We start from the raw sequence: 24,551 nt of genomic DNA, 5'->3' as shown, positions 1-24,551 counted from the left end.
GCTCTTATTATTATCTTGGTTGTTTTTTTTTTACTATTGCCTTATTGTAATCATAATATATTACAAGAAAAACTTACTCCGCATTATTACGGGATTTTTAAACGCATTTTGGCTTCATGACTTTTTTGGCCCTACCAAGTCGCCGTGTGTTTGTGTTTGGTTCAGACGAAAATGGCGGACGAGCTGGAAAGAGTACGAATTTCAGCCGCGGAGCTACGAGCAGAAGCGTCGAATTTCACCACACACAGCGGCAGTATTAAAGGTTAGATGCTCTCTAAATCTTTATAACAATGTAAGAAAGGTAGCAGTCGAAGGCAAGCTTTATTTTGACATGTCACGTTAAAGTTAAGGTTCAGTTTGCTAATAGCTAGCATAACAGTCAACAACAGTCGTCGCTCATGTGGGTTGAACGGCGCTTGTTTTGAAAGCATTTAACATATCTTGCGTGTTTTTTGCTGCAATGTACTCAAAATTATAATATAATAATATTGCCATGTAACTTAGACCACACATATAAGAAACGATTTTTTAAATTGTTTAAAGAAGCGTAACGCTAACTGTTGTATTGGTTATTGAAGGCGGCAACTTCTTGAATGGGATAATTATTTTAAAGGAAGAGTTTATGAATAAGCTTTTATCCAACGGCCGCTTTATTACTTTATATCGTAACTTGATAATTGCCGTTTATGTTTGTAGTCAACGTGCATTTCTGGTTTGACTAGTTACAGTGCACATGCAACAGGTAATTTTCCTCCGATGCCATAGCAACAGCAATTTGGTCTTGGATTCTTATCAGCAAAAGCATTGTATGTTGTGATATATTTCTGTTTTTTTGTATTGATAATACATTTTCAAAAATTTGTGACATTTGCCTAATGCATTCTTTCTCAATTAGTGGACAGGGGCCCACTAGGTGGCCTAATGATGCTTTAAATGGTTTAAAATAAGAAAAAACACTGAAATAGGCCAAAAGAACTGACAAATCAAGACATTAGTTATTTCAATTCACATTTTCAATAAGTTCTTTAGCTAGTTTACTTTCAGGAGTAAAGAAGTGCATAATTTGCATGTATTGATTTTAAATCAGATTCTGAAACATATGCTTGGGTCAGGCTTTGTAAAATGCACGTGCGTAGCCATTTATTTATTTTTCAGGAAATAATTAATAGAAATGTTTTCATTTTAGGGACGTCATCATCATAAAACAGTTTAAATATTTCTCATTTGCATTTTCTCACGTTCTTGGACATCCTAGATATTTGAGCTAGTCAAATTTTAAAAGTGTGATTTCCAAACTTAAAGCAATGGAAATTAATAAAATCCTATAACAAAATAGATAGTTTAAGAATAAATATAAGTTTGTCTAGGTATGTCAGGCAGAAGTAAAAAAAATGTAGTCCTTATCCATGGGCTCTGTTAATATTGTTGTGGGCAATGGGAGTTTATGATATGCCCTAATGTACTCTTCAGGTAATAAAGTATGTTTTCTGTTTTTGTAATCTTTTTCTTAGAATTGAGAGAGGAGGGTAAGAAGCACCGCCAACGAGACTGCAAACGACCAGACTTGCAGTGGTACAAACCTGGTGCTGCCCATCCACGCAGACGTAAAGACAGCGCAGAAGGAGCCGGCTCAGACCCTATGCATCCACCAGACGATTGTGTATTTGGTAATGACACCAAAATGCCTGACGGCTCACCTGCCAGTCCTGGGTGCTCTCATGTAAGCACTGGAGAGTTTCCAAATGATCACAGCCAGCCTGAAGCAAATCATAACACTAAAGGACATGTAGGCAATAATAACGTTCTGCTTGTTGATGGAAATGCTGTTAAAAGCATTGAAGGTGCCGGTACACCCAGATCACCAAAGCAGTCGCGAAAGATGCGTAAACCTGACCGTGAGATATATCAGCCAGGGGGGCGAAGGTCTCATGTACACAAAGAGACAGGGGCGAACAAAGAATTAGATGGGGATCGAAGAAGAGAGGAGGAGGAAGAAGTGAGTGGAAAACCTGCTGAATCAACTATTAAGTGTGAGAAAGAGGAAAAGCGTAGAAACAGGCGAGGGAAAGATGGTAGGAAAAAGCAAGAGTCAAAGGGAACTGCAGACTCCCCTTCGGCAAATAAAAATGAGAATAATGTTGAGAGTATCACGGGTAAAGTTAGCAATCTCCATTTAGGGTCTGAAGAAAGCAAAGATGGAGCTGGTCAGGATGGTACAAAAAGGAGAAAACCTAGTGGGGAAGGGCGAAGGAGCCAAGCAGGTGGAGGGAATGAAGTGACTGGAGAAGACAAAAAAAAGGAGAGGGGTAATGGAAAATCCAGAGCAGGAAGGGAGAAAAGTAACAACCAGGGCTTTGCCAAGAATGAAGAAGGGGAAGGAGGAGGAAAAGGCTCAGAAGCAGATCAGCCTGAAGGAAAAAAGCAGAGAAATGTTGGCGGAAAAGAGGTGAGCCGTGACCAGAACATGAACCATGAAAATAAGCAAGGGAACAGGCCAAAAGACAAAGGCAGACCATCTGAGAGAACCGATTCAAACCGAGTCAACTCTGCCTCTAAGCGCTACTCTCAGTCAGACATCCGGCGTCCTCGAATCCGCACCTACAGCACGAGTTCGGCCAGTAGCGGGACCAGTATGGACGGTCTGGCTGAGGCTGAGAGACTTCGAGGGGAGGGCCAGCAGCTGGCCGCACGGCCTGGGCAGAGGACCGCTGGACAGAAGGAGTTCGTTCGAGGGAGCCAGGGGCGCCCGAGGAGACGGACGGCACGGACACTGTCCTCCACCGATTCGCTGGAGGAAAACGAGGTGTGGGAGAGAGAAGATAGAAGAGGCAGAGCTGCTGACGAAGCCAAGAGCTCCCACAAAGGTCCTGAAGGGGGCGGAAGAGGGCAAAGAGTGCCTGCGTCTAGCACTCGAGGAGGAATTTTGAGAGTTTCTTTGGACAAGCATTCAAACGAGGAGCAAGCGAGTCGAAAAAACCCTAGAGGTCGTGGGAGGGGCATCCTAGTGCTTCCAGCCCACACTGATCTAACTTTGACCCCTGAGCCAGGGCCTCAGCTTGGAGCAATGAGAGGAGGAATGGGCCTCGGCCGAGGAAGAGGCGGCCGTGGAGGAGGGACAAGGCGCCTTTGGGACCCAAATAACCCGGATAAGAAACCAGCACTTGTGTCAAGCCAAAAATCCCAGCATGCATCTCTTCAGCAGGCTTTGTACTTGCAGCAAGGTGGATGTGGGCCGCTGCACTTTCTGGACACTGATGACGAGACCACAGGAAGTCCTCCTGTCCGACAGGGAGAGTTTTTTCAAAACAAGCAAGCTGCTGCCATGGCTTTCTACAAATTCCAGAATTCTGACAATCCCTACTGCTATCCGCTATCGGCCAATTCCCCAAACACCCCGCCACGCTATCCTTACCCATATCACATTCCCTACCAAATTCCTGGTTCCAATGGGATGTATCCCGCCTCTGTGTCACCTTTTTATGGACCCTACGGGCAAGGTGGGCCAGGTTATCCCTCTCCAGCTGGATCTGGTCTGACTCCAGAAGAGGCAGAGGTGCAGACCAGAGGAGAGTTGGGAAAGTTGCTTCGGCTGGCTGACAGTCAGGAACTCCAGCTCAGTAACCTGCTGTCCCGGGAACGACTAAGCCAGGAGGGACTGGAGAGGATGGCCCAGCTTAGGTGGGTATTTAATTTTGAACAGGAAGGTTTAGTTTTATTAGAGTTTGTAATAATAAACTTTATGTTGAACTTTTTCTCTCAGGTCTTTATTATATTTTCTGTTTTTTCTGCAGAGCTGAACTCCTGACATTATACGAGCGGGTGATTTTGACAGACATAGAGTTCTCCGACTCTCAAAACCTGGATCAGGCTCTGTGGAAGAATGTGTTTTACCAGGTGATAGAGAGGTTTAGGCAGCTACTGAAGGACCAGGCATCAGACACAGCCCTGCAGATAAAAACCATGCTCATGACGTTACTGGAAGAGGTAGACACTCACAGTGGTTTATATCCTCCTTTTAATTGTCTAAATTTTATTTAAGTGAATCAGTTGATTAAAGGCGTTTTCAAAAAATATTTCAAATTATTTAGAAATGTTCTTATCTTCAAATAAATGGTTTCAAATAATGGCTTCTGATAATTCAGCTTTCTATCACTGGAATAAATTAAATTGTAAAATATATTAAAATAGGAAACAGTTGTTTTAAATTGTAATAATATTTGACAATATTACGGTTTTACCACAATTTAATCAAATAAATGAAGCTGGAACAGCTGGATTTTAATAGTCTTTCAGAAACCTAAATGTTTGGATAAGTTAGGTTTAGATGCTCTTATCCAGAGCGACCTGCAAAAAGTTCTTTGGCTTTACATATGAAATTGTTGAAATATTACTGGTCTTTATGGATGAACAAAATTATAAAAATGTCTTTTATATAGCACAAGTTTGCAGTGTAATCAATTTGATGCAGAGTGCTATGATGCAATGTTTATTTTTTTGTCCTAGGGGGCGGTATTCTTTGATTCGCTGCTACAGAAGTTGCAGACTGTTTTTCAGTTCAAGCTGGAGGACTATATGGACTGTATGGCTATTAGAGCAAGACCTCTACGCAAGACGGTATGGTCCTTGTGGTTTTTTTTAATACTCTCATGTGATGAATAACTTATGTTTCCAGCTGCAACAAATCCCTTTAAGCAGTTTCTGATTGTAGTGGTTTTCCGGTTTCTAGATTTAGTTGTATCAGGCTGTTTATAGTTAGTTCTACTTTTATTAAGCGCATTCAACAAGTGTGAATCTACTTCACCTATTTGCAGGTGAAGTATGCTTTGATCAGTGCCCAGCGCTGCATGATCTGTCAGGGGGATATCGCACGATATCGTGAACAGGCTAGCGACTCGGCTAACTACGGAAAGGCACGCAGGTAATTCTGTCATGGTCACATTAAACAGAACAAGTGTATTTTATAGTATAGCATGCCATTTCAGTATGCATACACGTGCTTCTGTCAGGGAATCATAAGGTATAAAATGAATTAACACAGCATGAAAATCTTTTTCATCAGTTTACTAGTGACAAAGAAAAAATGTTTTTTTAATAATTATTTTTTCTCATGTACAGTTGGTATCTAAAAGCTCAGCAGATTGCTCCAAAAAATGGAAGACCCTACAATCAACTGGCCCTGCTTGCAGTGTATACGGTCAGAATTTTAACAGAATTTTTATTACATTTAGGGTTAGAATATTAATATTTTAGATAAATGTTAAGACTTGTTCATTGCACTCTTATTCAAAATGTATATATTTTTTTTATTATTAAGAGGTTGAGGTTTATAGTTTGATATGACTGCTAAAATTAAAGCTAAATGAGTTATTTTTCCTCTAATCTCTCATTTAGAAGCGAAAGCTGGATGCTGTATACTATTACATGCGTAGTCTAGCCGCCAGTAACCCAATCCTCACAGCCAAGGAGAGTCTGATGAGTCTGTTCGAGGAAGCCAAGCGCAAGGTATGCACTTTAACTCTGCTTTACATACAACTTGAATTCAATTAAATTTAAATAGTAATGGAAATATTATACAATACTGGGTGTGCAGCTGAAAATGTCAATATTATTAGTGATTTAATTCATTCTCCTCTCCTAACTCAGGCTGACCAGATTGAACGTAGACGGAAGCAGGAAGCAGATGGAGGTACCCGTGGTCCCCGAGGTCATGTAGGTGGGCGGCGTGGTGAGGATGCCACCCGTATGGAGATCTGGATACGTCCCACTGGGCATCCGGGCACTTCTCGTCCGACAGGCAGTGAATCAGGCAAAGACTCTGAGCAGGACGGAGAGCTGGGAACTTTGAGTCCCAGTGATGTGAGTGCTTATGAAAACATATGTCATTTGCTCCGCTCTCAGTGAAGTCTTAGTGATTTTGATTTTTTGTGTGATTTGCTTCAAAGCTTGTTTGTATGCAAACAGATATATTTAAAAAAATATTTTCAAAATCTATCATCTCGCAGCCTGTTGCGCGTACGGCAAGAAATATTCCTCTGAACCTTTGTAGAAGTGTTCTCACTAATGTTTAAAAAAGCAGGCACAAATAGGCACACGTATGACACACGTACAAACACCCTCGCACATTAGGAGAGCCAAAGAGGTCATGTTGAGTTGTTTATGAGTCGCACAGGATGAGGCTGACTATGAGTCACCCATCAGTGGCAGAAAAGGGCGTCATTGTGCCGTGATGCACCCGTCTTTTTGGTAACCTTGGATATTTGCCCACATCAGCAACAAATGCACACTTAAACTTTAAGAAAGTTGACCTCTTTCACCCCCGACCATTTCTTCTTTTATAAGGGTTAGCAGGTTGTTTTGAGCCGCCGCTTCAGGTAGTACACTGATTTAATTAAACTAGAGCGCTTTGGGTTTATCTGCTAAACAAGGTGCTCATCCTGTGCCGAGTTTGTCAATTTTCTGATTGTTTTGTTTTTGTGTAGAGTCTTGGTGACTGTGCACACCTATGGGGCTATTGGTTTGAGGGGAAAAACATGAGCTATTTTCACTCCGAAGAACGATCACTATAATTACTATAATTTTAGCTAAAGAGTTAAATTACTCTTATCCTTGCATTTTCTTTCCTGTTCTTTACAGCTCAACAAAAGGTTTATACTGAGCTTCCTGCATGCTCATGGAAAGCTCTTCACTAAAGTAGGGTAAGTAATAAATCAACAGATTTGTTGTAAACATCTATTTTGATTGTGTTGCTTTGCTTTAAATTTGACCTTTGACATTGAAAGTTAGGTCCCACTTAAATTTTAGATGGTCATAACTGCTGTTTACTTACATTTAAAATGAATCATTTGGTACAAAGCACTTATTGTTGACATTGTGTTTTTATATTGTACTTGTATTAAAAATACCTGCATGTAATTCTGTATCTGAATCTGTAATTCATTTATGTAATTAGGTATCTTTTTACACTGATACATCCCTTACACCTTAACCTAGCTTTAAACTCACCCATACCACCAAAACTGTCCCTAACCTAAGTACATCCCTAAAAATAAGTGCTTATTTTTTGATGCAAGTACATAGTAGCATCTCCTGAAAGCAGCGCTTTTGGATCAGAACTAGTCAATTTACTGCAGTAACTAAAAACGTATTTCATTGGAATATAATCTTCAGTTATATTTGGCAGATGTGTTGTTCACAGGTGTAATTCATGTTTAAAAAGACTTGTTCTGGGAAGATTGTAGATTTTGTACCTTATATAAAAATAGAATTTTTTATGTATTAATAACATAATGTATTAATACATAATTTTTTGATTCAGGTTTTATTGTTACTTTGATCATTTAATTTCTACTCTGAGCTGCCATTTAAATAGCCTTTGCTGGTGTTAAATAAATAAAACAACACATAATTACCACAGAAAGTAAATTTAATTTGAGAATATTTGTACCCATCTGCTTAATGTGTTGTGATTGGTCCTCAGGATGGAGAGTTTTCCCGCTGTAGCCAGTCGAGTGTTGCAGGAGTTCCGGGCCCTCCTCCAGCACAGCCCCTCCCCCCTCGGCAGCACACGCATGCTGCAGATCATCACTATTAACATGTTCACCATCCATTACGCACAGATCAGAGGTAAAGGTTCAACGTCAGTGTCTGTAAATCCTGTGTAGTCCATTGAAAAGAATCTCTCATGCTTTTCTCTTTGTTGTGCCTCTCACTCTTTCTCTTTTCTCTAGCTGAAGGGCAAGGTGAAACTCGGTCTGTGTTAGAGGAGCAGACTATATCTCTTGGTTTAGCTATGTTTGGTCTTCTTGTGCAACGTTGCACTGAACTCCTAAAGGAAACACCTGCTGGTGAGTCGACAATGGCTGCTTTACAAGTGTGTTGTTTACATAGCATAAATTCACTCTCAGTATTTGGGACTTAGCTTTGTCTAATCATTGGCTTCACTTTTCACTCGTCCAGAGCCTATTCCAGCAGAAGAGCTGGGGGAGTTTGATGAAATGGACGATGAGGAGGGGATGGTGCGTGTGTCTGTCTTCGCTCCTGACCTCAGAGAGCTGCTGCCCGGCATGAAGGTCTGGTCCGATTGGATGCTCGGCCACCCGGAGAAGTGGAACCCTCCTCCCTGCAGTATTCAGTGAGTCCTGCTTGTGGTACGTCCTCGGAGCCATGCTGATTTGAATCCGAGCTGTAGTAATGTGGTGCTTTCGTGTGTTTCTAGGGGAGGTCCAGATGTGTGGCAGTCTCTTGCAGATCTGTGCAACTCTTTGGCCCGTGTGTATCACGGGGAGGTTCTGCTGTATAAAGCTGATGTAGATGGAGAAGGAGATGAGGAACTCAGAGTCCTACAGCTGGAGGAGGACAAAATGCTCTCTGGCTTTGTCCCGCTGCTCGCTGCCCCACAGGAAGCTTGCTATATAGACCAAGGAACTGATGCGGTCAGTAATATTCCTATGTAACTTATCTGTGCATTGTATTTCTGAATTTCGGACTGTTAAGTAGATTACAGTAATTTGTAATTGAACTTCTATGTAGAATTCCGTCTATAATTATTAAAAAACAGGGCTATTTATTTTAATATTTTTAATTCCAGCGTACTACAATTGACAGTTTTTTTAATTTTTAAATTTTATATTTTTATGTAGTCCATTCAGTCTATTATTGGCTGTTTGGTGGATAATATTAAAATAATAAATAATATTTATTTATTTACCATTTTTTAACCTTTTTATAATTTAAGTTTCTAAAATTGTATTTTGTCACTTTGGAAGGTGTATTTTAGATTTTAAGATTTTTTTGTTTGTTAATTCTTCTTTTGTGGAAAGAAGATGGTCGAAGATAATCAAATTCTTCTATATAAAGGCTAACAAAGCCAAATAGACTGTAGATAAAATTTTAGTTTGATTTATGAAATCAATTACCTGACCTTTTCATCATTTACTAATAAATGAGAGCGGATATGTGGTGTCATTCTTATTCTGATCAATCATAGAAATCACAGAACTGAATTTGGCTGAAATAAGTCTAATTAATTAGCATTTTATAATAAACATTTTCTCTAATCAACTTGGCTGCTGTAGTTGTCTCAAATCTAAATGGTTGTTTTTATTTGTAGGCTATAGCAGCAGACTGTAAGAGGGTGACCGTTCTGAAGTACTTCCTGGAAGCTCTTTGCGGTCAGGAAGAGCCGCTGCTGGCTTTTAAGGGAGGAAAGTACATTTCCATGGCAACACCTCCTACACCCAGCGTAAACACGGAGAACAAGGCTCAAACACAAGAACAGGTACAGCGAACCTCTGATCACCGGCATGTATGAAAGACAATTTCATCTGTTTTGCCTTTTCTCAAATCTCTTTTTCCAGTAACTCACCAAACAAGAGAGTGTGTTTAACAGGGCACCGCTAATTCCTCTGTTTGTCCTCAGGAGGATGATGTGATTGTGGAGGAATCGTCCCTCTCTGCATCGGAAGGAGAGATTGATGGAGAGATGGAAGGAGACGGAAGTGAGGATGATATCAGAGAGCTGAGGGCACGGCGCCACGCTCTCGCACACAAGCTGGCACAGCAGCAGAAACGGAGGGACAAGATACAGGTATGTCCAGATGCCATCTTTTCAGGCTAATGATTCTTGCACCAGAGTATTTCAAGCTAATGCTGAAGTGCTGAGCAAGTGTCCGTTTCTATCCTCCAGGCTGTTCTGCAGACGGGTGGGCAGCTGGAGATTGAGATCAGGCCTTTCTATCTGGTCCCGGACACAAACGGCTTCATAGATCATCTGGACGGCCTCAGGAAGCTTCTAGCCTGTGGGACGTACATCCTAGTTGTGCCTCTTATTGGTGAGGCCCTCTCTGATCATTAAAATACGCACTAATTTTTCCCTCTTCTGTTATGTTTAATGTTTCTGTGTCTTTATGACAGTGATCACGGAGTTGGACGGCCTGGCTAAAGGGCAGGATAGTCGTGAGGGGGTCGGTAATGGTGCCCATGCCCGACAGGTGCAGGAGAGAGCCAGAGCAGCGGTCATGTTTCTGGAGAAAGCGTTTGAGTCTAGAGATCCCTGCATCAGAGCGCTCACCAGCAGAGGAAACACACTGGAGTCCATTGCTTTCCGCAGTGAGGACACTTCTGGCCAAAAGGTATGCGTCTTTCTTCTTCTTTGTGAAAGGTGATGCTAAAATTCAGGATTCAGTTCACACTCCTGTTCTGTTCCTCTGTTGAGAGTTTCTTTTCACGTTTCATTTGGATCTGAACCACTTTGCCTTTAAGGCGTATGTCTAAATGATGTCTTAATATCAAATAGCTCTGGACAGATAAATAATATTTAGTTTAGTTTAGTGAAGTCAAGATCATTAATGCAGTTAAAACTTTCTTTTATTTTTACAGACAGATCATTATTTTGATATTTTCATGTGTTAAAATAAGTAATTATGCTATTACGGCTGTTTAAATGGTGTTATCGGCCATTTAAATTATTGTAGCCAAATACTTAAAGGTTAAATGCTGTATTGTACATTATTTCTCACTAAATTGTTTTTAAAATAATTTTTCATATTCATATGCACCAGTGTAACATGAAACATTTTTGCTTAGTTTAGTGTAGTGAAGTACGAATCATTGATGCTTTAAAATTTCATTTTATTGAGAGAAATCATTATTTTGACTGTTTTCCACACTATTTCTTTTTCTGAATTGGTCTTTAAATATTTAAGTATAACAATACATAATAATATTTACAAATACGTTTTAGTATTATGCTTAGTTTAAGTAAAAGTTTGGTAAAATAAAGCCCAAATCATTGATGCCCTTAAATGTTTTTTTCCCCCCATTTTTCTAGTAGTGTTATTTTTGTTGGCAATTAATTACAAAATGCATTAATTATTTTCTGCACCAGTGAAATACTTATTTTTATAATAGAACTTATGATCAATCTAAATAGCTTAGATTTACTCATTATAATTAGTTTTTTTTAAATAGATCTGAAATGAACACTTCAATCTAATTCTGAACTGAATTTAACTCTAGCTACTTTTGATGCTTTTTAAAATCATCTGTCTTAAGGCTCTCATAATTAACCCGAAAGACGGCCTGAAGAATTAGTCTTCAGGGAACGCAAGACTCTCATACGGCTTCGTGGTGCGCATCCAAGTTCAGATGGCTTCCATATCAATCAACAATCTAGTGTGAAAAATCCCTCGAGAAGTTGAGAAATGCACACAAGTGTTTAAAGTCTCTATTTTAAATCCTCCCACTCATTGTGCGTCTCTCTCGTCTCCCCAGGGCAACAACGATGATGTCATCCTGTCCTGCTGTCTGCACTACTGTCAGGACAAAGCCAAGGACTTCATGCCTGCTGAGAGAAGTCAGTTCACTTACCTTGAAAAAACTGTTTAATTATCAATCCATACGTACAGTTTTACGGCATTAGACTTTATGATTGCCACGTTTTTAAAGAAATGCAAAAGGACTGCAAAACAGTTAAACGCGATTAATCAAATCTAAATTAAAAGTTAAAGCACATACAGTAGACAATAATTTGTCCTAAGACAACTTTTGTCCTAAGGACAACTTTGATAAAAAGGTTTTGATCTACTTCAAATGTTGATTATTCATAATAAATATACGCGGCACACTGTTATTTGCAGTGAAACATTTAGCAGTCCTTGATGAGTTTTATTCATCGTGTTTTGTGTTCTTCAGGTGGGCCGGTGAGGTTACGCAGGGAGGTGGTCTTGCTCACGGACGACCGCAATCTCCGAGTCAAAGCTCTCACACGCAACGTACCGGTCCGGGATATCCCAGCATTCCTGATCTGGGCCAAAGTAGGCTGAAGCGCAGACGTGACTTACCGCTGTACAAACCAATCATCCTCCACTGCAGAGGTCGGAGAAGAAGAAATGATGTCACACAGAAAGGATGAATATTAAGGGGAGAAATACTACAAGCTTTTTGTCAAACCGACAAAATAAAAAAACAAAAAGAGCGGAGTGACGCATCATGCCCCTTTACAAGGAAGAAATGAGGATTTTCCCCTTACTACGCAGCGTGCATAGACAACCGCTTACTTCTGAGGGTGAGAGAGAGAAACCAGCTTAGCTGATTCGGCCAGGATGAAGAGGAAGCACGCGGGGTGCACGTGTGTGAGCGAGAGAGTGTCAGCTTGTAGTGTTTGTGTGAAGTCAGACGCGCTGCGGATGAGCTCATTCCAGCGCTCGGGCCGCTCTTAGGGCCTGCGATGAGGCGAGAGCTCCAGTAGGGGGCGGCGTGAGGCGGCCCGCGAGGCCCCGATTACGTTTTCATCGCCTCAGTGCATGCTTGGTTGGCTCTGAGCATGATTGTTTTAAAGCTCTTTTTATTTTACCTGCTTATTTAAGTTTTCATAGCTTTTTTTTTTTTTTTTGGCTTGAGTTTGGACCATCAGGTTCTCGTTTTCATTTAGGTCACGTGGTTTAGTTGTCACACCCTCGTAACCGTTCGATCTTCTGTAGTAGCAGCATCTTTATAAGTGTGTGAATCCAAGTCAGAATGTAAGATCGTAATGTGTGTGTCGGTTAAACGCTGAATGTGTCGTCACTAAAATGAGGCTGTCAACACATTGGCTTATATTTAGCCAAACTTTTTTCTCATTTATACTTCTGCCTTGGAAATGTTTTCAGTTGTTCTGTGCAAATTATTTTCATATCTGTATTAAGTGGAGTGGTTTGTCTGTGCTTGCGTTTGTGTTCTTCATTAGCAAAGCTTAAGTATTGTAGTTCTAACGGGACCTGGTATGTCATCTTGTTACAGTCTTATTGTTTTATTGCTAATATATATATATATATATCCTCCCCTTTCTGTTGTGTGATTAAGAAAAAAGCAGCATTCGAATTATTCACCTCTGGTCACAAGTCTTCCTAATTTGTTTTTAGTGTTGTGGATTTAATTAAAACTCATTTCTGCGTTAATCATTTGTATCGCTTGGCCTTTGCTGCTTCAGACGTCACTGTTTTATACTGATTACAGGTTTAATGTCACCGCATTGTAGCAATTTAACATCATAATTACAGTGATTATTTAAGATCAGTGTCGTGTTTTCATCTGATGTCGTGTTTTAGTTTGAACATCAGCACTGACAACTTTGTGAATTAAAGTTAAAGGTTAATTGGCTGGTTTCAAATATGGAAGTTTTTTGTTCAAAGGAAGTGAGTGTTTGTAACAGTTAAGTGTAGGTTTTGATGTAAACCTGCAACGGCTTTCCTAATTCCCAGTTCTCAGGCTAACCGCTAAATACTCTGCTTTAAATGGTCACATTTCAGTTAAATGAGTTCACACTAAAATTCAATGTTTCCATTACTCCTTTCTTCATGCCAAACATAATTACATGCCCTCAGTGTGCTGAGATTTTTATTAAGTCTTAATTCTATAATGCATACATCGATTACTTGTTAAATCTGCAAAGTACAAACATTAAATTGAATTAGACAAATGGAAAATCTGTGCAAACTGTTCAGACTTCAGAAACATCTTCAAATATAACATCATGAACCAAACTGGCCTGCAGGGTAAGTACAAAAAAAAGCTGAAAATTCTGTACAATTTTAAAGGAAAAAAAAATATATATGAAAGAAAAAAGGTCCTATAGATGTTTGGTATTCAAATTCCAGTAATATTACATATGCATGAGGGTGTAAGTGAATGATTAGTGAGTTCCTTGATATTAAAATGACTATATTTGGCATAATCACCGTCCTCGCCTGTAGCAATGTTCATAAAGAGAATCATGTCCAAGCACGTGACTTCCAGCAGATGCAGCAGCCTATCAGGAATTATTACAAGCGTGATGTTGCTGTGGTTTAGGTCAGCTCAAGTTCTGCTACGGAGAGGTCACGATTAAAGCAGTAAATCATCACGCCTTCATTGCTTTTCACATTAACATGCAATAACAAATAGAAAAATGACATAAAACATAATAAAACAAAAACATGATTCAATTACTTCCATGAGCATCGACTCTGAAATGATGAATTTTAGAGACGGTCTTAAACATTAACACTCATATCTCGCTCACGCAGAGAAATACACGTATTTCAGTCACACAAGAGCTTCCTTATGAGGTCAGAGTCCTCCAGTGCAGCTGTAAACAGACCTCACTGAATATCGAACGAAACTATACATCAACACGCGGAATAAAACTTCAACGGTCTTCGAACTTAAACCGAAGCTGGCAAAGTCTAACATCTTGGCCTGAGTTCCTTCTGTAAAAAAAACAACAACAACAAAAAAAAAACCGAGCTGCATGTGCTACACAACCTGGAAATCTTAAGTGTGCTTTACTGTCACGATTCACCATCTGCTGCAAAATTTAACCCTCATTTGAAGGCACAAAGCTGATAGTATAATGCTAAGGGGCATGAGGTTTGAAAAAAGTGAAAACCTTTAAATGCAGCAAAAAAAAAAAAAAAAATAGTGTTAACGAATGGGTAGAGTTGCTGGACACCACTGAATGCTAAATAGAGATTTCCACAAATAGAACGCATTAAATGTAAAGATCTAGAAGGAAAGTATTAAATATTTCATTGCACTTTCTTCTGAACAAAATACTTGAGAAACTCCTAATGGCTGAGGTTGAAGCTGCTGTGTAGTGAAATGTAACTTAACATCACATTCTAATCAAATACTGCGTTAATTCAGATCCGTAAACATCAGCGTTCCACTCAAAACCTCAGTGAAAAAGTGCTTCTTGGGTAGCAACCCCTGTCTGACTTTTTTGGTCTACAAAAATGAAGTCGTCCCAGAGAGAAACCGGTATAAATACATTGGACAGAGCAACCTGAAGGTCATTTTAGGGTATTTTGGTCAAATAAATGTGCATGTTTGGAGAGTAAGTGTTAGTCACAACATCATAAAACCCAGTGAGTCCACAGTCGTTTTCAGATGAGAGAATGCTGCTGCTAACCTTAAGGCATGATATCTGAGGACTGTGCTCTCGTTCACATGAGGTCTCATGACAACAGTGCTCTACTCAGAGAGGAAAACATCCTGGTGCATTAACTCCAAAGTCCTGTGAGCAAAGAGAGAAAACTTAAGTAAACAACTTTAATAACTTTTCATTGTTAAAATGACTAGTTGAGCTAATCTTTAAGAAAAGAGAAGTCACTTTGAAATCGCTTTCAGAACTATTAAGCACTGAAAATTAACCTATTAACTACAACTTCAACAAACCACTAATTTTCTGCTTATTTATAGCTTGCAAGGTAGCCGTTAATTTGAGGTATTTGGTATAATTAGGGATATAAAATACGGTGATGCAGAATGTGTGCTTTGTAAGTACTAATAAACAGCCAGTATGTTATTAGTCATGCTAACAAGAAACTACTAGTTCATAGTAAAAATTGGTCCCTATGCTAAATTATTGTAGATTAACATTATGAAAAAATGCACAAAAAGACCATTTTAAAAGATTTCTTTAACATGCAAAAAATAAATAAAAACGCTCAAAAAATCTAAGCAATAAATCTAAAGTTGTGTTCCAAATTCAAGGTTGACCTCTCAGAATATGAGCTTTCGGTAAGGTTATGTTTGGGTGTAGTACTATTCATCAAAAAAAAAAAAAAATCTTTAAAAAAAAAAAAAAAAAAAAAAAAAAAAAAAAAAAAATCACAGCTCTCTGATTTCATCAAAAATATCTTTTTCGTGTGATATTTGTGTCTTACAGTGTGGAATGATTCTGGGGTGAACAAACCCTTTAAACTGTCTGAATGTTCAAACTGAAGACTCACCTGATTATGACTCATTCTCCATGGTAATTGAAACCGGCTGACATACCTCTGCAAGACAAACCCATAAAGATCGGTTTCATAAATGCATATATTTTCTCATATTAGCGTAATCAGCCGACTACATTAGAAAGCAGGCGAAGCAGTGCGTCTCAGTAAAGCTTCAGGCAAATCATTGGATTTTTAATAATGTCTAGTGACGACTCAAAAAATTCACAGTATTCTCTGGCATATATGAGGGGTGTGAAAGCTGAGTGTTGACGTACCGATGTTCGCTGGGCTGCTGTCTTTCCGCTCCTCCGAGTGCATATCGTTGCCTAGGAGATGATTCTGTGACTCGCTCAGAGGTCTGGGGTTTGTCTGTCCATCAACAGTGCTGTTAACAGAACAACCATTGTGTGTCAGTCACAAACATTACCGCCGGCCTCACCGCACGTTACGCTATACGTAACAACGACTATGTTTCTGGGAAAACAGATCTGGGATTAAAAAAGGTTTGACATAACGAAATGATCTGAAACATCTGAGGGGAATAATAATCCTGGTTTAATTCGTCTTCGCGACAAACTGCAGAATTATACTGTCACTCAGTTGAATAGTGGTATTGTTAACAAATGAGAAGGTAATTACCATTTAATGGCCTGGTGTTCAATGTTGCCTTGCTCTGAGTCAACGTTGACTAGGCGGGTAGGAAATGTGTAGCCATCGCCCAAACTAGAGGGGGAAAAAAAACATTTAAGAGTTACTATAATCAGACAAAAATATAATATTAATATTAGCATGTGTTATTCATGGTCTTGATACATATTCATGCATTGAATTGTGATTAATTAGTGTACCATTATTTCTAAACAAAAAGAGTATAAGTTCTGTAATCTTTAATTGAAATGCAGAGAATAACGTTTCCTCTTAAATGCCATAAAATCCTTAATCCAGGGCTTCATGAATTTTTTTTTCTTCCCAAATTACGATTTCTTTCCATTTTAATTTCTCTGGGTTCCATTTTTTTCGGCTTAAATTTCTCATAATATATTAATATCCATTTTCTGGATTCCAACCTAATGGTTTTATTAAATTTTAATAAATCAAAAGCATCTCTATTTCGTTGATGTCCTTAAAAATATTTACCTTTTTTCCCTCCAAAAATACTATTGTGTGTTTACATTTTTAATAAAAAATAAAAATAAAAATAATAGCTAAGAAAATGCTAAAATAATATATTTCTGTCAAAGTTTCTTCAAGTTAAACCAAACATTTACTTTGAGGTGTTGCTGTGAGGACCTTTAGGTTAGTAAACGTATCTCGCTTAAATGTTCTCTGACCTTCTTTTGATTTATTCAATTCCGGTACATTCCACATTGCAGTAAATTCCATTTTAATGACTGGATCCTACAGTTGTGACCACGTTTTCTCTCACATGAGCCTGCCTATGATGGTTAATGGGTGTGTTTTGTACCTGCTGTAAAGGGGCAAGCACCAACACTTCTTCTGGTCTCCGAACACCTGGGTGACATTCTTTCTGAAGCCCAGAGTAAAGCCATTTTTATCTGGGCCGTTTCTGAACACCGGTGCCCTGAACGCCTCTGAACAGACGAACGAGAGATTAGAATACGGTCTGTTCCTGCTCCACACGACACAAATGACATCCTTAACTTTAGAACAAACTTTAGGGGAGGTGCTTCAAAACTGCGTTGTAGGGCACAGAAATGTTTTCTCCCTTTCTTGAAGTTTGACCTAAATATTGTTCATAAGCACACCCACAATCCACCTCCTCGTTCATTTACATTTCACTTCTATCAGCAAAGTTTTGTGACGTGACTGCCAGCAAGCAATGATGAAAAAAAAAAATAGGTCGCAATATGGAACAAAGAGACAGGAGGACTAAAAGAACAAACAGTGAGAGGAGAAAGGGAATATAAACCTGGACTGAAATTCTTTGAGGAAGTAATTAGAATCTAAAACAATAACTGCATTAACTAGACAGACATTTCCTGAAAGAAACTGAAAGACGTCGCCTGAAAGCTCCATTAGTGCTTGAACTGTAGTATTATGAAGCTACGAGAACACTTTTCTTCCGTTTTAGACGCAGTTGTGTGTTAAGACGGTTACAAGACTCTCGTTTTTTTTTATTTTTTTTTATCTAAAATATCTTAAATTGTGTGCCGACGATGAACAAAGCTTTTACGGGTTTGGAACAACATGGGGGTGAGCGATTAATGACAACATTTTGGAGTGGAATAACCCTTCAGCATCGTACCTATAGTGGTTCTGTTTTTTCCCACGAGCCACAGGTGGTAGCTGAAGAGCGACAGGATACTGATGAAGAACATGGCCGCCACAAAGAACAGGAACAACACGTGGAACTTAGCATGAGTGTCTGGCAGGTGATTCTGTCAAGTAGGAAAGCAGAACATGAAAACAATTACCAAAAAAAAAGGATTTTTTTTTTTTTTTTTTTTTTAATAATTTCAGGAAGTGTACCAGTGTAGTTTCTAGAGCAATATTTAAGTAAGATCCTCACTCACTGGGCCATTTGTAAGGCTGCTCTACAAAGCATTTAGGTGAAGTGTGTCATTTCTACCTCTAGTATGACCAAACAAAAAATTTTCCTAGACGCTTTGCCCATTTGTGATGTTCCTTAGGTGTTAAACAACAATTCCTTAGGTGGAAAAAAAAAAAATCATACCACTGCTTGAGCCAGTGCTGCCATCAACATACATTAAATGCCTTTAATATCTTCAGATGTCCAAAACTGTTCATTGGCATCAATTTAGTTAAAAAATAACAGCTTTAACACTAACATGCACGTCTGGTAAGAACTGACTGCCATACTACTAAAAAGCATCTGTATATTTAATATGCTAAAATGCACTCTTTATTGCTACACTTCTGTTTATTTTAATCAGTAAGAGAATACAAAGCAAAGTGAGTCAACAGCGCAACACAAAACCAACGCCCACAGTCACAACAGTGCAAAGCAAGCGTGAGTGGTTTACCTCTGGGCAATGCTCTATAGCCCTCCGTCTGCAAAGCTTCAGACAAAGTGTTAAAAACAGACAGAATGTTAGAAGCAGACACATCACTTTTTTCTTCCTTCTTTCTTTCTTTGTCTCAAGAACCATCCAATGCAATTTAAAGGGTTGGTTTTGGTAAAGAAGTCTGAAATTACCAAAGCGGCTTATTAAAAATAAAAAATTACTAATTACTACTTAAATAACTTCTTTACCTCTTGATAGTTCTTAAAATAGATATTATTCCTGTGATGACAAAGCTGAAGTTACAGCATCATTGCTTCAGACGTGATAATTTTGTGCTCAAAAAACATTTACCATTTGCTACCATGCTGCTTTATTTTTTAATTAATTGATAAATAACGTTTTATTTGAAATATATAAATCTTTATCCTTTTTTTGACCCTATAGTAGCATATAGTAAGTTAAATAAATCTCTCTCTCTGATGTACATGTACCACCTGACTGTACATAAGGCTTTAAATAATTCTTTAGGCTATCTGCAGTCCATTTTCACGCAGACAAGAGAACAGATTAATGGAAAGACAAGCTGAAGTTGGCTCTGTGAAACGGCAGAAGGTGAGATGAGAGAAGTGTGAGAAATGAAAGGAATCAGATGTCTTTGTGTGAATGTGTGGACTTACTGTCCAGAACTTGATAAAGTACTGCAAAACTGTGGCGGCGATGTAGACACAGTACAGCATAGAGTACGCCAGGAACAGCACAAAGAATTTATAGTTGGAGAATCCAACACAGTTATTAACCCTGGAAGAACAAAAAGTTATGAGCTACATGGTAGCTGAAGCATCTCTTATGTGGCAACATAACATCGGATCGCATGCTGAACACATTCCCAGATGTACATACCACGGACAGTGGTGATCCATTTTCAGGACGCATCTGGAAACACAAGAGATCAAAAAAGGTATTGTGCAAGTCAGATACATTCAAGGTGTTTATGTTTTTGAGTGGACTCACCTGTCACAGGTGGAGCAGTGATGGCATCTGTCTGGTTTGATCAACTGACAGCGATCACAGTACCGGATAGCTGAGGAGGACAGAGGACTCAATCAAAAAAAAAAAAAACTTAACATTGTGTCACTACAATAGATATGGATAGATACACAATTATTCAAATGTATGAGGTCAGTAAATATATAGCTTTTTTTTTTTATATTATACACAATTTTTTAAAACAGTGCCAACTATTAAATAATTCTTCTAGAGCATCAAATCAGCGTAAATGTTTTCTGAAGGATCAAGTGCCACTGAAGATAAAAGTAATGATGCTGAACATTCAGCTTTGCGTTACAGAAATACATTAAATTGTACAGTATATTAAAATATAAAACGATAGCTTTCAATTTTAATATTTTGCCACATTAGTTTTTACTTTATTTTTCATTAAATAAATGCAGCAGTTGTGATAATAGCTTTTAAGAAAAAAACAACAACAAAATTTTACTGATCTCAAATTCACTCAAAGACAAGCTATCACAACTCAGTGAATATTAACAACAAAAAAAATAAACGTTTATTTTTGTATATGATGTAATGATTTTTAATTATTGTATTAAATTAAATGTTATCATCAAAAAATTGATGCAAACCTTAGATTACATTTAAAGATATACGCTTAAATATACTTTAAAAAGGTACACAAAAGTATTAGTGATTGGGGCTGAATTAAACATGGCTGAAAGAACATTAAAAATGACAAAAAAAAAAAAAAAAAAAAAAAAGTATGAAGGATTTCAATGCCATTGTAAGTTTTTAGCTTACCCCCAGATCCTGTACGAGTATATACAGGCAAATTTCTGGCCACTCTCTTCAGGATTTCCTGCTGAGCCTCTGGATTCTCCTCTTTCTCATACAGCTCTTTGTCTGCTTTAGGGAGGCAAAACTAAGAGAGACAACGGGCTGTTTAATACGCAACTAAATTCAAGCAAACATTGACATTTTTAACAAAGTTTCTCTTAATATAACGTTTGCCATCATAATTGGCCAGATGACAGAGATGGACTTTGTTTAAGCATGTGTGCTACCTACTAAGCCCCAGCTCACATCCCACGCCTATTTTCTTACATCTTCCTCTCTGTCATTATATTCTGTGGTAATAAAACTACAGAGCAGCCAGAGTTTAAAGGCTCCTGCTGCTGCTGCTCCTCCTCCAGATGTGAGGAACATTACAGCGCCTGAAGCCGACCACATACACATTACAGCATGATAAATATTTTTCTGGAATGAGAACCTGAGAGCCAAGCAATAAGGAAGAAATCATTAACAAGATCTAAACCGGGGCAGTGTTTTAGTGAAAATACTATAATATTTCTTTTTATGACTTATTTTGATATTGCAAGTGTATTTTATTTTTGTTTTAATAACCGTTTTTATTTTTCATTTTTTCCCCTAGAAAGCTTGCATTTATTTACTACTTCAATTTTAGTTTCCAAAGTAAAACTTCCTATTTTTATTATTTATTTGACTTTATCATCCAATTTTTATATTTAATTTTAGCTTTATTTTGATTTTAATAGTTTTAGTTTTTTGGTTTTTTTAACAACAATGGCTATAGTCATGGCAAAATTAATCATTCTATTTTCACAATTAATATTATATAAGTTTCAGATTTAATTTAAATAACAACAATGGGTCTACTGAATCTAAACCTGTCCGTTCTGAAAAAACAATGCTACAATGTATCTATTAATTTATCGGTGACTTAGATAATAGTTAGACAGACGGCAACATAGACAGGATGTACAACTTGCCCACATTCTGAGAAAACAGCAACAGAGCTAGACGAAGTAAAACAAAATATGGCTCAAACTATATTAAACATAAAATATGTAAATAAAGGAACAGAGGGACAATTAGAGAGAAAGAGTACCTCTTTAGAGGGGCTTGTAGGCTTGGAAATAATGGTCTTCCAGTAAGACCATATGAACATGAAGAAAAAAGCGTGAAACACTATCAGATAAATAACTGTAAGAAAACCAGCACAAGGGGAAAATTAGTCAAATAAATCATAGTCCATACTTGCAATAATAGCTGTTACTTCATAATCTAAATGGGATGTTTTGTTCATTCTGGTGTGACAAAACATGTGACTAAAAACAGCAGGAGGCCAGATTAGCAAAGAGAAGGATTTGTTAACCGTTTTTTGCAATATTGTGTGCTTGGTTACACTGGAGTTCCTCTTACCTTGCTCCTCTGTGTTGGCGATTGTGTCTGCAGAAAGAAAGAAAGAAAGAAGCAGAGGTCAATCAGCAATCCCATCAAGAACAACTGGCCCAATTCACAAGGCCATCTGCTGAGTGCTGGGATACCACTAATTCTCTCTCAGCACCCTTCCAGTTCCCACCAGATCAGCCCAGTAAGGCAGAGCGCCGGGCGACTGGTACTGCCATCTGGTCAAAAAGAGCCTTGTGTCCATCACGGATGGAATACCCTGGTTGTCATGACGACTCAACAAGTGACTGACAGATGCATGTCGTGATGGCACAGTCAGTGAAATCTCTGACAGTAGGAGCCGATCTTTAAAAGAGATCTTTTTTTTTAAATAATTATAATTACTTAATAGTCATTAAACACATTCATATTTAATGTATTAAACCTTTTAATAAACTTTTAAATATATATTTTCATTATGTATTATGAGTCATAGTTTGTCATTTATTTTCCAATAAACCATTGCTCCATTTGTAAAATTGTTACTATTATTATTTTGTTAACATATTTTAGAACATACAGTTAATAATTTTAATTATTAAATATTACATTTTCGTCTTTAAAAAGTACTTTCAAAGCCATTTTTTAAAATTGGTTAATTTATGTCTCACTAGTGTTACATTGTAATGAATCTATATTCATTTAACCTTTCATGAAAGTTTGTCACTCATGCCACAACCCTTGTTTCATATGTTAGATAAAATAAGGGAATTTGAATTTGAACTTTTCCTTTCAACTCTCATACGGTCACCATGAGTTCATCACAACAGGTTTTTAAAAGCTTCTACAAACCTTCAAAGTAAAAAAAGAGGGGAGATCAATAAGGAAGGATTCATAATATATCACTGGACTTTACTAGGGTAATAAATGGACCCCAACGCACAATGAAATGAGTATTTTTAGACACTGATGAGGAAGTAATAACTGGGTGGAACTGCATTGAGTATAGAGATGACTGTGAAGTGGTTAACAACAGCTCAAGTTATAGACTTCAACAGCACAGATGTTCACGGTCGGTCACGTTTCACACTTTATATATCTAAATAAAAAAGTATCATTTTTAGCTTTGTTGCAGTTCACTTAAATGGAATACGAGTACGATAAATGAAAATCCTGTTTTGAGTTATCAGAAGAAATGAAAAAACATAATTTAAAAAAAACCAAAACATATAATACACTTTATTCAATAATGAGATAATCTGCATAGGAGGACAAATACACATCTTCTTCACAATACAAAAATATATACCATAGGATACTGCTGAACAACTATTCATCTGACTAATGATAAACAAGTTTACTATTCAGATCTTCGTGACCGACATGCTTTCCTGTATAATGTTAACCTGCCACTGGAATGAGGCTATTATTCAATAATAAATAATACATACCGTTCTTTTCGGTAAACTAGCTTTTCCTCTCTGCTCTTAAATTATCAGGCGTCTCAATCAGTTTAACAGCTGGGCTTATTGCTTATCGAATACATTTTTTTATCAAAACAAGTCCGTGAACAAATCATGACATTCGCCATGAATTATGCACGTACACGACTACTATACCGAGAAACCGAGCGGAATTTCGATACATATCTGGTACCAGTCAGTCACTGACACTTCCTGCCCAAACCACTGCAACAACTAACCAGCAACTTTTATCTGCTGTGCTCCATTCAGCCAAGACAACTTAGGTCGACACTTACATATACAGAGCTCCACAACGTAAGCGTAGTAGGACCAGCACACGACCAGGTTGATAAAAATCACAGGTATCCAGGATAAGCCCCGTTGACAGCATCTTACCGCATGAGAGGGCGCCATCTTTAATCCGACCCTAGGAAAGGGTGTCGGTGACGTCACGGCACGAGTCTCGTCCGATCTATGCGCGCGGACAAAAACAAAGAACTACTTCACACCAGCAGCACATTAATTCCCCATTATCTGTACAATGTACCCTTTTTTTAAATTAACAATACAGTAAACGCACAATTTTATTCGATGTAGTTGTGCGTTGGTTTTATCATGGGATAAATTAACCTTAAAGCAACAGTACACTAAATGAAATCAGAGTAATTGCCAGTCTTATCAGACTTAACTTGAATATTTTTGTCGTTTCAACGGAGGGTTTTAAAGTTTGCAAAGCTTAATAAAAGGGACTAGAAAATATATTTGCGATCTTATAGTTCTATAATGAATTAGCAATGTTTATTTTGTTATCGTGATATCTTAATATCACGTTCAATTTAAAATATTAAGCAGGACTAAGCTCCAAGCGTATTTTTATTAAATTGTATTTATTTTATGTTCACAAATAAGTGTTTAAAATGGTAAATATAGGCTACTATGTGGGTGCATTTTCTTAAACGGAAATAAATGAAAGGCAGAGTGTATTTTTAATGCATTAAAATACATTTTAAAACAATTGACCAAAAATAGGCAATTTGCTGAAAATACATCTACATAAACATATTATGAATGCATGCTTACTTAAATATACGCCGTTTATATGCGCACCATATTTAAAGATTATTAATATGCTTTTATTTTTCCACTTTTATTTGGTTTAT

The 24,551-nt window shown here is 37.9% G+C and overlaps 2 protein-coding genes across 3 annotated transcripts; one reads left to right on the top strand and one right to left on the bottom strand.

Moving 5' to 3' along the window:
• Positions 1-116: 116 nt before the first annotated feature.
• On the top strand, positions 117-12,935 carry smg6 (SMG6 nonsense mediated mRNA decay factor). The gene is made up of 19 exons (XM_043250168.1): positions 117-262; positions 1,512-3,678; positions 3,792-3,984; positions 4,504-4,614; positions 4,812-4,918; positions 5,116-5,194; positions 5,392-5,502; positions 5,644-5,856; positions 6,634-6,695; positions 7,478-7,623; positions 7,728-7,844; positions 7,957-8,131; positions 8,216-8,432; positions 9,110-9,277; positions 9,419-9,586; positions 9,686-9,830; positions 9,913-10,130; positions 11,272-11,353; positions 11,692-12,935. Exons 1-19 carry the CDS (start codon positions 172-174, stop codon positions 11,820-11,822), a joined length of 4,701 nt encoding a protein of 1,566 aa, XP_043106103.1. The 5' UTR covers positions 117-171; the 3' UTR covers positions 11,823-12,935.
• A 422-nt stretch (positions 12,936-13,357) lies between these two features.
• Positions 13,358-23,833, bottom strand: zdhhc20a (zinc finger DHHC-type palmitoyltransferase 20a). Of its 2 annotated transcripts, XM_043250169.1 has the most exons (14): positions 23,688-23,833; positions 21,962-21,988; positions 21,648-21,742; positions 20,540-20,660; positions 19,736-19,805; positions 19,625-19,657; positions 19,402-19,522; positions 18,743-18,778; positions 18,004-18,136; positions 17,203-17,329; positions 16,377-16,460; positions 16,013-16,122; positions 15,750-15,797; positions 13,358-15,031 (listed from the first exon to the last, which is right to left on the bottom strand). In XM_043250169.1, the coding sequence occupies exons 1-13, from the start codon at positions 23,803-23,805 to the stop codon at positions 15,754-15,756; spliced, it is 1,119 nt and encodes a 372-aa protein (XP_043106104.1). In that variant the 5' UTR covers positions 23,806-23,833; the 3' UTR covers positions 13,358-15,031; positions 15,750-15,753. The 2 variants fall into 2 exon arrangements, with proteins under 2 accessions (XP_043106104.1, XP_043106105.1); XM_043250170.1 differs by lacking the exon at positions 18,743-18,778.
• Between the last annotated feature and the right edge of the window lie 718 nt (positions 23,834-24,551).

Source organism: Puntigrus tetrazona, chromosome 10, assembly GCF_018831695.1.
Source record: "Puntigrus tetrazona isolate hp1 chromosome 10, ASM1883169v1, whole genome shotgun sequence".
Taxonomy (NCBI): domain Eukaryota; kingdom Metazoa; phylum Chordata; class Actinopteri; order Cypriniformes; family Cyprinidae; genus Puntigrus; species Puntigrus tetrazona.
The sequence above is the reverse complement of the archived record's forward strand: the minus strand, read 5'-3'. Positions and strand labels throughout refer to the sequence as shown.

Coding starts and splice junctions, on each gene's coding strand:
- smg6 (XM_043250168.1), top strand. CDS start 172: ATGGCGGACGAGCTGGAAAGAGTACGAATTTCAGCCGCGGAGCTACGA. Junction 6,696..7,477: donor AAGCTCTTCACTAAAGTAGG/GTAAGTAATAAA, acceptor ATTGGTCCTCAG/GATGGAGAGTTTTCCCGCTG. Junction 11,354..11,691: donor CTTCATGCCTGCTGAGAGAA/GTCAGTTCACTT, acceptor TGTGTTCTTCAG/GTGGGCCGGTGAGGTTACGC.
- zdhhc20a (XM_043250169.1), bottom strand. CDS start 23,805: ATGGCGCCCTCTCATGCGGTAAGATGCTGTCAACGGGGCTTATCCTGG. Junction 19,523..19,624: donor ATGGATCACCACTGTCCGTG/GTATGTACATCT, acceptor TTGTTCTTCCAG/GGTTAATAACTGTGTTGGAT. Junction 15,798..16,012: donor CAGCAGCCCAGCGAACATCG/GTACGTCAACAC, acceptor TTTGTCTTGCAG/AGGTATGTCAGCCGGTTTCA.